Source organism: Lacerta agilis, chromosome 13 (assembly GCF_009819535.1).
Source record: "Lacerta agilis isolate rLacAgi1 chromosome 13, rLacAgi1.pri, whole genome shotgun sequence".
Classification (NCBI taxonomy): Eukaryota; Metazoa; Chordata; class Lepidosauria; order Squamata; family Lacertidae; genus Lacerta; species Lacerta agilis.
Genome location: NC_046324.1, coordinates 19,196,987 through 19,210,234, shown reverse-complemented (window position 1 = coordinate 19,210,234; position 13,248 = coordinate 19,196,987). Strand labels below are relative to the sequence as shown.

General features: G+C 49.4%; 1 protein-coding gene across 2 annotated transcripts in view; it reads right to left on the bottom strand.

Annotated features, from left to right (window-relative positions):
- Positions 1-724, bottom strand: part of PCSK6 (proprotein convertase subtilisin/kexin type 6) — a 94,395-nt gene extending 93,671 nt beyond the window's left edge. The window contains exon 1 of one of the 2 annotated variants that reach the window (XM_033166598.1): positions 411-724. In XM_033166598.1, the coding sequence (XP_033022489.1) occupies positions 411-581 (171 nt within the window). In that variant the 5' untranslated portion in view covers positions 582-724. The remainder of the gene's footprint in view (positions 1-410) is intronic. The other variant, XM_033166596.1, reaches the window with a different exon arrangement.
- Between the last annotated feature and the right edge of the window lie 12,524 nt (positions 725-13,248).

Sequence of the window (13,248 nt, the reverse complement as noted above, 5' to 3'; positions counted from 1 at the left end):
CTCCTGATTTCCACTTGCACACAGCTACCTGCCACGCGCGTGCGGATTTTTCTACCTAACCCCCTTCGATCCAGAAGCGATGCTTGTCTTAAACCGGAACGGCACCGTCGACACTGCACCTTTCCTGGGTTTCTCCCAGCACAACGGTGCGGGGCGGGGGCGGGAAAGCGGTGCCAAAAACTGGACCTAAAGTTCCTTCGGGGACGCACGGAAAGTTCCTTCCGGGGAGCAGCGCCGCTACGAAATTATAGAGGGGGTGAAGTCTGAAGCACCCCAAAAATCAGCCCCCGCAACACGCCGCCCCCCCCCCCCCAAACACACTCGGGATCAGCTCATGGAGAAATGTGCAGGATCCTCGGGTTCCACAACGGCGAATGGAAAGAAAGAAAGAAAAGTTTTGCTTCTCTCACCTGTCCGAGGTTCAGGTATCCGTAAGCGGAGGCCAGCCGATGCGCCTCATCGGGGCCCCCCAGCACCCGCACAGCCCAGTGGTTGGTGTAGACGGTCCGGGGGCGCCTGGCCGGGCAAGCGGGCAGCGCCGCCAGCAGGAGGAGGAGGCGGCAAGCCCCGAAGGCGCGCATGGTGGCGGCGGCGGCGGCGGCGCAGGGCTCTTTGCGCGCGGGGAGAGGCGCAGCGAGAGAGCCGCTGGCGGCGACGGCGCGCACAGACGCCCGCTCAGAAGCCGGCGCGAACGAATCGCAGACAGGCCCCCGCCTGCCTCAGCCGGCCAGTGGGGGGAGCTCAGCCTTTTTGAGGCGGGCGCAGCCGGGCAGCGGTGGGGGGGGGGGGGCGGACGGAGAGATGGAGGCGGGGAAGGATCTGCTCGGGATCCCGGCGGCGCAACAGAAGCCGAGATTGGCAGCCCGGCGGGAGGCAAGCCCGCCGCCGGGGGGAGGCGATCCCGGATTTGGGAGCCGCCGAAGCCCTTCCTCGCGTGCTCTTCTTCAGCTTGTAGCTGTTGGAGAAGCCGCGGGAGAGTTTGCGAGTTGCTGCTGCCGCCTCCCAGTCGGAAAAACTGGTTTGGCGTTCTCCGGGCCGTCTAAACCGAGCGAAAGCGGATCGCTTAGGGTGCAAGTCAGTCGTTCATGGTCACCTCCTGGGTCACATGATCTGGGCCGCTGCTTAGGCTTTTAGTTTTGCGTTTTAGCAGAAGGTCTTCGAGGCCGTATTGAATAATGCTTCTTCACAGAACTTCCACTTTCAGGGTGTTTTGTCATCGGACCCACAAATATTACACAATGTGCCACAAAAGGCAACCCACATCCACAAGGTGCCCCAAAAGGCAACCCAGATCCACAAGGGAGTTATTCCCTGTGAGAAAAGGTTTGGGAGGTTTCTGAGCTCAGAAAAAAGGGGGAAGCATAATTGACCTGCATAAGACCTGCATGGTGTGAGGAAACTAGATATGGGAAAATCTTTTTCCTCTTCTATAGTCCAGGTCGTCCAATGAAGCTGGATATTGGGAGAGAGACAAGAAAGTACTAAACACAGCGTAAGTTCGCCACCTCAGGGTAAAGTGCTGGCTACCAGTTTGGGTGGACTTAGAAGGGAATGAGACAAATTCAAGGAAGGTAAAACTATCAGTGACTACCAGGCCCTCTCAATAATCCAGAGAGTCCTAGCTGATTTGAGAAAGCATGTTCACATACCTTTTAATTAATTTATAAGTACATTTAAACTCCGTTTTAATATGACAACATCCACAGGAGTTAATGTGTTTTACTCGATCACCTCTCTCACATGCTTAAATTAGTAGTTGTGAAACAAAGCAAATACCCTCAAGTGTCTAAATTTGAGTTTAAGGCTTGTTGCTCAGAAATGCCAGGCTCTGCCCCAAGGAATTCATAGTCTCTGTTAGATGGGGAGGAGAAAAGCAAAACTCATTATAGACCTATCAATGAACATGAACCAGGATAACAAAGCAAAACCTCCAGACACAGAAGCAGTATACCTTTGACTAGGTCCTAGGAGTTACATTTTTCTCTGTATGCCATGTCACACAAGATGAAGCAAACATGTCTGTTCCTCCAGAAGACAGGGCTAGAAATCAACCAGCAGAAATTGCAGGGGGTAGAATATATTTTTTAAAATATTGTTGGGAGAATCTTCCTAACAGTAAGAGGTGTTCAGCAGTGGGACAGTCTGCTGTGGGCAGTGTCTGGCTCTCTTTCACTGGAGATACTTAAGCAAAGACTAAACAGCCATCTGCCAAAGGCAGTTGTAGTTACATCCTGCATTACAGATCCCTGATTAAGCAAGGGGTTGGACTAGACCTCCGAGGTTGCCTTCAGCTCTAAAATTCTATAATTTGGGGAAGGATCAAGTGAAAATAAGAATTCATTCAACAAATGGTGAAATAATTACCAAAGGAGGGATGTCAGAAATAACTTTGCTCAATTTTATAATCACAATAATAAATATGTATTGTCCACTACATCTGACTTACATTGCATAATTACAATAAGGAAAAAGCATTTCCAGTGGTCATGTTCTCTGGCATTCCAGAATTACTTAAAACATATCCACTCTGCCTCCAATCGAGCCTTCCCAAAGTTAGTGCCTACTAGATGTTTTGAACTACAACTCCAATCAGTCGTGGCTAGTATAGCTATGCTGGTCAGGGCAGGTGGTAGTTGTAGTCCAAAACATCTGGAGGGCACCAGCTTGGGGAAGGCTGTTCAACAAATTAGTGGCATTCACCATCACCGTCACAGGCAAACTCAGTCCCCTAATCCTTACACACCGCAAAACTATAATAATAATAATAATAATAATAATAATAATAATAATAATAATAATAATATTTCTATCCTGCCACCTCTGGGCGGCTTTCAACAGAACATTAAAAATGGAATAGTCAAAAGTAAGGCCCAGTCAGTTCAACGGGGCTTGCTCCCAAGTAAATGTGCATAAATAAACAATATTAGATGATAAGCATAGCTCAGGGGCAGAGCATCTGCTTTGCATGCAGAAGGTCCCATGTTCAATCCTCAGCATCTCCAAGGAGGGCTGGGAATGTCCCCTGTCTGAAATCCTAGAGAGTCACTGCCAGTCAACATAGGCCAGGCAGAAGCAGCCCACCCGTGAGGCAGGGTGAAGCAGCTGCCTCAGGTAGTGGAAGTGCAAGAGGAGGTGTTCCGCCCATCCCGCTGCTTCCGTCATCACCAAGTTTCAGTAAAGGGAGGGGGAACATTCTGGCGCACAGCGTTGCCAAGGCCTTGCGGAATGCAATGAGCACCAAGGCCTTGTGGAGCACCCCCCTTTCAGCAAGGGGGGCATTCTGGCAGCAGCCAAAGTGGGAGGCAAGGCACAGCAGCAGGTGGCAAAATGGGCTGGGCCACCCTTGAGACCAGTGCTGTGGAATATTTTTCAGCCCGATAGCTGCATTTGCTTCTGGACAGCATTCCAAGGGCCACACATCAGTGCTGGGTGGAGCCAGAGACAAAAGTAGGTGGAGCAATGAATGCAAATTTTACCTTTGCGTGGTAAGCTAGTTTCCACACACACACACCTCTGTAGCTCCCATGCATCCGAAAGGATGCATGATCAGAGTTCAAGGACACATTCCGGCCAGGCAAAAACATTCAAGGAGAATTAAAAGTTGGGCCAGTGAGGGATCTCTCCTGGGGAGTGTTCATAGGCTTGAGGATTCCCCTCCCTGGTCCATGGATTACTCTCTTATCTTTTTTTAAAAAATATTTTTTATTAAAGAACAAATCAGTTACGTTTGCTGAAACATTAGGAAGAAAAGGGGGAAAGAGGTGGGTGGGGTGGGTAGGTGGGTGGGGTGGGTGACGATGTTTCTATTTTACTTAGTACCGTATATGTAGGGTTTGGTGTCAGCGTTGTTTGTGCAGGTTCTTTGTTGTTCGCTTGTGCTCCTTTGGTGGTGAGAGAGGTCGGGGTTGGCGTACATTGCCCCTTACACCACATTGTCAGACAACAATGCCCACTTACACCACAAAGAACTCATAACCCACCTACTCTCAGCAGCTAGAAACATCATAACCAGACACTGGAGAGACCTGTCAGGAGTAAGCATGGACCAATGGTACCAAGTAGTATTGTAAACAGTCCTATACTAGAAAAACTAACAAGTAAGCTGAAACTGACACGGGGACAAATAGAAGAAGACGCCTTCACCCCGGTATGGCTCCCCTTCATCACACACCAGAGCCGTCTTAGCCATTGAGGCTAGTGGCGCAACACGCCAGGGCCTGGAGGGCGCCTCCGCCCTCCAGCCCCGCCAGCAGCACCGCCCTCGCGGGGAGAGAAAAGGAGCTTGGAAAACCCGTCCTCTCTTCCCTTGAACTACCAGTACTTCAGGGGCCCTCCTCTCTCCTTCCAAGTCCAGAAGAGCTTGGAAGAGCTTTTGGAGGCGCGCGCAAGGGCAGAGGCCAGCTCCCTCCCCCGCCTCCACCTCAGCTCTTCTGAGCTCCGCCCCGCTGCTGCCTTCACCCTGCCTGAATGCGCCCCTGCCGTGCCTCCACCTCCGGCTTCGCACTTCGCTCCCGCTGCTGCTGCCTCCTCCTTCCCCGCCCCATACTCCTTCCCCACCCAGTCACCCTGGAGCAGCAATTCCCGTTTCTCAGCCCTGGACCCGCCGTTCTCCAGGCAGCTTGGCCAATCCAGACCCAGCCGATAATGGTGGTGGCGGCGCTGCTCCAGGGTGCTGCACTGCGCGCGGGCTTCACTTGCGCACTCTTGCGCGCGCGCCCTGGCTGCCACGCCAGCGGGAGGCTCGCCGATGGCCTCCCCGCGTCCACAGCCTGGCCCTGCCCGGCATCCCCGTCTGCTGTGACGTGCCCTCCGGCTGCCCACCGCGCCTAGCCCTGCCCAGCAGAGCGTGAGGGGCACCAGAGGGATCTTCGCACCAGGGTGCCAGCTGGGCTTAAGACGGCCCTGTCACACACACAGCCCAACAAGACAATGACAAAAATCTACCAACAGAATACAAATCAATATGACTAACCTGATCAAAAACACTCATCCACCCCACTCACACAGGAAACCACAGCCAACCACAAATGATTACTCTCTTATCTAAGAAAATCTAGAATTGAGCACCTTGCTGTAAAAAAAAAAAAGGACACTGACCTTTGCTTCAAAAACCATGATTGGCTTGGGGTCAGGTCTAGGGCAGGAGACCATTGTCTCTTTATCATTTTAAAAGGAAGGTTTACTCTTGATGAATGGCTGTGATTATAAAGAGGAAATGCATCACTGCCTTGAAAACAAAGCAACAGTTGTACAGTATGTTGACTGGGATGCTAAGTTGATAGTGTGGCATCTCTCTCTCTCTCACCTGTGCTGATGGGCCTTTAAGAAAAGATTATGGTTTGCAACACCTATCCAAAGCTTATCAGTTTTCAACATCTGGCTCTGCCATATACTCTGAAGAAATGTGCATGCACACGAAAGCTCATACCAAGAACAAACTTACCGGTAGTTGGTCTCTTAAGGTGCTACTGGAAGGAATTTTTTATTTTATTTTGTTTTGCAAATCCCCAGTTTGAGTACTGATTTCTCAGTTTGGAGGACACTGCAAAATGTAGGGTTTTTCAAAACTTAGGCCCCGGTTTGGGGTTAATTGGAGAATGTTGTTTTTCGGGGGTGTTACCTATGACCCCCAGGGTTGATGTATCAATTGCTCAGTTTACGGGATGCTGCAGGGCCTGCAAGATGGAGCTGTTCCGCCAGGCCTTTGGTCCAGGCTCAGTCTGACCCCCTTATTTCTATGGGACCCTGTATGTAAGTGGCTCAACACGAGTGGCCGGGCCTGGTGAACTTTTAATTCCTTACCCCTACGGTTATGATTCATGAGTTCCCACTTAATTTTATTCTGATTTTAAATGTGATTCGAATTGTATTTTAAACTAATTGTTTGATTTTGTGTTTTTAATGTATTATATATTTTGTGTTAGCCACCCTGAGCCTGGTCTCAGCTGGGGAGGGCGGGGTATAAATAAAATTTATTATTATTAAAAACACGAGGTATTATTGGCTATAAAACTCTGCAAAGGGACTGCAAAACCTTGGCAGTGGCTTGGAGGGAACCCCAAATTTAAGCTTCTATCCTGTGCATAATAGCAGAATGTGTGTGTTTAATAGTTTTTTCTCAACTCAACTCTACCCATTTCAGTCCCCGGCATCTTCAGGCAGGGGGAGACTGAAACCCTTGAAAGCTGTTTCCAGTCAGTGAAGACCGTACTGGGCTAGATGGAACAAGAGTCTGACTCAGTATATAGGCAGCTTCAGTTGTTTCTATGAGTTTACTCAGAGCCGTCTCATCCATTGGGGCTGGTGGCGCGGCGCACCAGGGCGCAGTGGCCTGGAGGGCGCCTCCGCCCTCCAGCCCCGCTGGCAGCGCCTGCCGGCAGCGCCCTCCTACTGCCCAGCGGAGCGCGGGAGCGCAAGCCAGCCACCCTCACCTCCCTTCCTGGAAGCGCTGGAAGGGTGCGCAGAGCTCCGCGCCGCTCCAGCGCCACGCCCCTCATCCCCCGCTCGTCCACCCCCCTCCCAAGGGGCGGCAAGCGCGGGAGGGAGGGGGCGGAGAGGTGGCATGGTGGGGGCGCCGGAGGGATAGCCGCGCCAGGGCGGCCGATCTTCTTAAGACGGCCCTGAGTTTACTAATTCATTGGTTTGGGGAAAGAGTTGTAGCTCATTGTTGAATAGCTTAGTATGCAAAAGGTCCCAGGTTCCATATCTGGCAGGGTTGAGAGTGTCCCTGGTCTGAAAACCCCAAAGAGCCACTGCCAGTCAGTGTAGACAATACCGAGCTAGATGGACCACTGCTCTGACTCAGTATAAGGCAGGTTCCTGTGTTCCTTTTGGGTCTTTTTAATGTTGGTCACAATCCAGCCGCAGTGAAACACTTTTAAATTCTTTCTGTTTTCAGTGGAAGAGTGGAATTCTAAACCAACCAACCACCAACACCAAATAAACCGTGTTAACTCTGCCTTTAAGGCTCATCTTAAAGCTTTTTGCATGGAAATAAACATTTACCAATAGGTAGAATTCAATATGTACGGTATGTATTCAGAGGGCATATACACATTTACATTTTTCTGCACTACTTTAAGGCTTAGAAATGGGTGAGTGTGTTTTAAATAAAAGCTCAGCTTCTATATTCTGCTAAGGATTTTAGCCTGTCCTTGTTTTAAGGCTGTTTTCACCGGGTTGAGTGCTGCTACGGTCGCAAGCAGCTGAGCGATCTCAACCCTGTGTGTGTTTGGGAGAGGCCAACTCCCGTCACAGAAATGTGCTTCTCCCCACCCACCCCTCACTCTTGCAGACGGTCCCTGGTTCCATATGCAGCCCCTCCAGCTACAGCAAAATCAGCAGAGAATAACCCATACGAATTCATCGCATTTGAGCTACGATTTCCCTGAATGGACCATTAAGGAGCAGATATTTGTCTTGCCTGCGAACTTACAGTGGCTCTTAGCTCATGGTGCTTCTGTTTATCGAATGATGATGATGTGCCAGGAATAATACATTCTCAGAGGTTCTCCTCCGCCAATGATGGATGGCGCCGATACATAATCGGGGCAACCCATTGCTCCACTGATGTATTATACCAACATGCCATCAAAGGGAAAGGCTGTTTTTTTATTGATGTCCTGAGTCTGATTTGCTGCCTGACTAGGACCCTCTGTTGATGCATCACACAAAGGACCATATCCTGGTTAGGGAAGGAAGGTGTCATAATTGCTGGGATGGTGCAATCATGGAAGGAATAGCAAGCAACAGACAAAAGGTTGCTTTATACAACCAAAGGCCATGGAAACTAATGTTGTCTTTTTCTGCTCTCTTTAAGGTACTGGGCCCTGAGGAAAGTGTCTTAGCTCAGTGGTAGAGCATCTGCTTTGCATGCAGAGATTCAATCCCTGACATCTTTCTTGACTTAGGGCTGGGAATGTCCCCTGCCTTAAAAGCTGGAGAGCCAGTGTCATGCAGTGTAAACAGTACTGAACTAGATGTAGCCTGACTTCATAGGCGCCTATGTACCAAGGACTGGTAGGGATGCTTTGCTTTAGGGATGTTGAGGGCCCCAGGTTCAATTCCTATCATCCTAGGGCTGGGAATGCCAGCTGTCTGAAACCCTGGAGATCTGCTGCTAGTTAGTAGTTAGTTATTATTTCAGATCTCCTCAAACTGGGCCAGGGAGGGCTCCAAGTTTGGGCAGGTTCTGGTCAAAGCATCTTCAGATGAGCCACCTCCTCTTTTGGTGTATTCTGTTGAGTTTATCTGGCTGCCATGACAGCCCCCCCAGAGAGCGCTGATTGGGCATCTGGGTCTAGCCACCCTTTTAATGTCCCATCATGTCCCAGAGTAATGCCCGGTTGGGACATTGTGGGTTATGTATGGCTAAATACAGCTGCCTGATGCTCCTCAGAGTGCCAGTTGAGGCAGGAGGTAAACAGATGTAGGGGGTGGGGGCTTCAGCAGTGGACCCTGTCAGGGCTACAGGGGCCCTGGGGAGCCAGGTGCTGATGCCAGCCCCGAACTGGATCCAGAGTTCCAGCCCAGGCAGTGGATGCAATCAAGAAATGAATATTTATCATAATAACCTTTTCTGCATGAATGTTTCAATTCAAAGCTAGAGGCACACTGTGTGATGCAAACAGTTCAATGAAATTTGTGAGCCAAGCAATTAAGGGTAAGGAAAAACCACTTCAAATACTTCTCCAGAGGGGAGGGGAGGAGGGGGCGCAAAAATTGGCAAGGTGAAAGAGTTTGTATCTGCAAGAATTTCAGCTTTCTTTTCCTCTGAAGCTCCTTTCCTTCTGCAGCTCTCCTCTGTTCCTTTTCCAGTTTTCCTTCTCCTTTTTTTCAAATGCTCCCTTATATTCTTCTCCAGCCTTCCTTTCCTAGGACACCCTGTCTTGCCTGGTCCTTCTGGGAGGTCAGAGCAGTTCAGCCAGTGGAATGCAGAGATTCTTAGGGTCAGCCAGTCAGTATGGCAATCTGAGGTCCTTCTGCAATAGCAAGGAAGGGAAAGGGTGCTTTCAAATAAACGTTTATTGGAGGATTGCTGCTCTTTATGAATGCAGTTTTCAAAGGCTGTATGCACACCATGCATTTAAAGCACATGCCTTCCTGCAAAGAATTCTGGGAACTGCAGTTTGTTAAGGGTGCCGGGAATTGTAGCTCTGTGAGGGGTAAGTTACAGTCCCCATGATTATTTGGGGGAAAGCATGTGCTTTAAATGCCTAGTGTGGTGGCAGCCACAGTGTCAACACAACATTGTTAGCATCAAAATGCCAGCCTATCTTTCTTCCCTTCTCAAATTGAATCCAGATTTTTCCTTTCTGTGGAAAATGCAGCATTGCAAAAACATGCCAGTTGCCAATTTGTGTTACCAACCTATTAGCCATTTTAAGACCCTGTCTGGAACACCCAGAGTAGCTGATATTGTGACTTCTAGATGTTGTTGGATTACAGTTCCCACCAGTGGAAACTGGCGTCCATTGGGAAGAATAGGAAAAAAAAGTCAGGGAGGCACCAGAGCACATGGCTGGTGGAGCTAGCCCCAAGGGTAAGTGGAGCCAGTGAATTCTGGGTTTGTCTCCATCCTCCTCCCTGCTGAGCTCTACAAGGGCAACACTGTGAATAAGGACAAGGAGATGGACCGTCTAAGCCACCGCCTGGACTGGTTGTAAGTAAGGAAGTGGGCAGATGGGGACTGGCTGAGGACAGACTGAGCTTGGTGTAGCAGCGTTCTACTTGCCCAATGGATTACCTCCAATGGTACCAAACATCCATGACTGTTGGCCATGCAACAACTGGAGAGATCCAAGTTGGCTACCCTTGAATTAGATCATAAGAATATACTTATGCTGCTACTCCAAGCATTGGGTTAGCAAAAGATTCAGTCTTGCATTTTTTGCCATTTAGCAAGGAATAGTAGATGCCATAAAAGCCAAGGAGATCTCAACTCTTAAGACCAGGTTTTCTTAAGTATCGAGTACTCAAAACCCCTGCTTGGTTTTTATCTGAGATTTGCTTTACCTTTCACTTTGCTAAAGCAGAGACTGGATTATTGGAATCACACCAAACAGATCTTATTACAGTATCTAATCCTGTGATTAGCCTCTCAGAAGCATGTGCCTTGAGAGGAAGGAATCTGTTAAGTCTCAAGGAATTCAGGGGGTCACTGCAGTCAGGCGGAAAACATTGAATTTCAAAAGAGAAGACGTTCGTTCCAAAGCTAATTCAGCACTTTCCAGTTTTGCATCATCTGGTGAATAGTTACAGGGTCAAGAGTATGGGCCCATCCGCACTATACATTTAAAGGTGTATCGTACCACTTTAAAGAGTCATGGCCTCCTCCAAAGAATCCTGGGAAATGTAGTTAGTTAAAGATGCTGAGAGTTGTTAGGGGTCCCCTATTCTCCACACAGAGCTACAATTTCCAGATTTCCTTGGGAAGAGGGATTGGTTGTTAAACCACTCACTTTGCCTAATGGTAAGGCACTGTCTCCAGCTGTTGCTGGAATACAACTCCCATCAGCCATGACCATTCTGCAGCCAGGGAGAGGTGGAAAGTGTTGTTCATTATGTTCAGTTCGCTCCTTGTACGATTCTCCTAGGGACAGATTTCTCAAAGGAATTCTCCAGAGAGCTTCCTTTTTTGAATAATAAAAAGAAAAGCTGTTATTTGTTGATAGATGGGGATAAATAAGCTTCGTGCAAAGTTTCTAAGTTTGCTTCCACAGCTCAACGGATCAGACAGAATTTTGTTGTACAGCATGGGGTCCTGTGTGCTGGGAACCACCTGTGCTCAAATGTGTTTCTATGCTGTTTGCATCTTTGTGATGACCAAAGGCTTGCAACAAATTAATTTGAGTGCCCCCTGACCATTGAATGGGGCTGTTGAGAGCGATAGTCCACAACATCAGAAGGGCATCACATTGGCTACCATTGCCTTAGGCTGTGATCCTTGGTGTGAGAACATTGGGGTCTCATACATATACCCAGAAAAGGGAAAGGTACCATATAGCTCAGTGGGAGAACATCTGCTTTGCATGAAGAAAGTCTCAGGTTCAACCCCAGGCATCTCCAAGTAGGACTGGGAAAGATTGTGCTTGAAAGGACCCTTAAAAAGGTAAAGGACCCCTGACAGTTAAGTCCAGTCGCAGACGACTCTGGGGTTGCAGCGCTCATCTTGCTTTACAGGCCGAGGGAGCGGGCATTTGTCCACAGACCGTTTTTCCAGGTCATGTGGCCAGCATGACTTCTGGCGCAATGGAACACTGAAACCAGAGCAGTGCACGGAAACACCGTTTACCTTCCCGCCAGAGTGGTACCTATTTATCTACTTGCACTTTTTCACGTGCTTTCGAACTGCTAGGTTGGCAGGAGCTGGGACCCAGCAATGGAAGCTCACCCCGTCGCAGGGATTTGAACCGCCGACCTTCTGATCGGCAAGCCCAAGGGCCTCAGTGGTTTAGACCACAGCGCCACCCGCATCCCCCAAAAGGACCCTTAGGTCCCTTCCAACTCTACGATTCTATGAAACCCTGCAGAGCCTCTGCCAATCAGTGCAGACAATACTGAGCTAGGTGGACCAATGGTCTGACTCGGCTTTCTGTCCCTATCGTCATCTTTGTCACACTGCAGGATCTGCATGTCTGAAGCTTTAGTGTGCACATATCTCTGGGTTGCTTTTTGGGTGTATTTCTGGGCTTTAGACCCCAAGCATCCACCAGTTCAACCTTTGCCAACATGAAGCAGATAAATTTCTCACCCTTACCCACACGCCACTGGTTCCTAGATTCCTTTCATAAAAAGAGCGACGGGGAAAGCCAGACGGACTGTGGGCAACGGCACCCTCAGTAGCGCGAGTTCAATAAGTTAAATAAATAAAGAATGTGCTCGGTAAATACAGAGCGGGCCTGCTACGGATTCCCTTAGGCAAACAGAAAAGCCTGGGCTTTCTTCTGCTCCTTTGCCTTCATACAAACACTCAGTGTGCGTTTCCATGGCTTTGGTCCCAAGAAGCAATATATTATTGAAAGAAATAAAGCTTTAAAGTCTTCTCCGTGTGCAACACTCACCCTCCCCACCCCACCCCCGAGAAACTCTGCAAGCCACGCTGGAAACTGGTGTCGATGCAAATACAGTGGAAAACCACCAAGGTCCTGTTTCGGCAGCATACAAAGAGCAGCCTCTCTTCCTTAGATGTGGCAGAAGTCTGGCTCGCCACCGCCAGGCTGTGGAGTTTGCAAACTCTTCAGCTTTTAGGCAGTGGCCCCAAAGGCACAAATTCAATGGGTAAAGCTTCCCTTGGCTGGGGTACAAAAAGGAAGAATGCAAAGCATCCAAGCCTATTCCACTTCTCCACATTGGGTTGCTGTTAAAGACACTGGGGATGGAGTAGGGCTGGTGCTGTGGTCTAAACCACTGAGCCTCTTCGGCTTACCGATCGGAAGGTCGGCGGGTCAAATCTCCATGACGGGGTGAGCTCCCGTTGCTGTCCCAGCTCCTGCCAACCTAGCAGTTCGAAAGCATGCCAGTGCAAGTAGATAAATAGGTACTGCGGCGGCGGGAAGGTAAATGGCGTTTCCGTGAGCTCTAACACTCGTCATGGTCCTCCGTGCGCCAGTAGCGGTTTAGTCATGCCGGCCACATGATCCAGAAAACTGTCTGTGAACAAACGCCAGCTTCCTTGGCCTGAAAGCAAGATGAGCGCTGCAACCCCATAGTCGCCTTTGACTGGACTTAACCATCCAAGGGTTCTTTACCCTTACCTTACCTTACCTTACCTTATAACGTAGGAACAGCCTGCTAGATGAGGCCAATGGCCATCTAGTCCAGCATCCTGTTCTCGCAGTGGCCCACCAGATGCCTGTGGGAAACCCTGTGGTTTTCAGCAACTGGTACTTGAAGCATCACTGTCTCTGACCATGGAGGCAGAGCATAGCCATCATAGGCATTGATATCATCCTCCCGGAACATGCCCAATCCCTATTTTCAAGCCATCCACGTTGTTGGCCTCACTGCCTCCTGTGGGAAAGAGTTAAATAGTTTATGCGATGCACAGAGAAGTATTTCCTTTCATCTGTCCTGTGTCTTCCAACATTAGATGTCCGCAAGTTCCAGTGTTATGAGAGAGGGAGAAAAACTGTTCTCTGGCCGCTTTCTCCATGCCATAAATAATTTTACATACTTCTGTTGTGTCACCTCTTGCTTGCCTTTTCTCGAAACAGAAAAGCCCCCCCCCCCCCGAAGATGGGAACCACA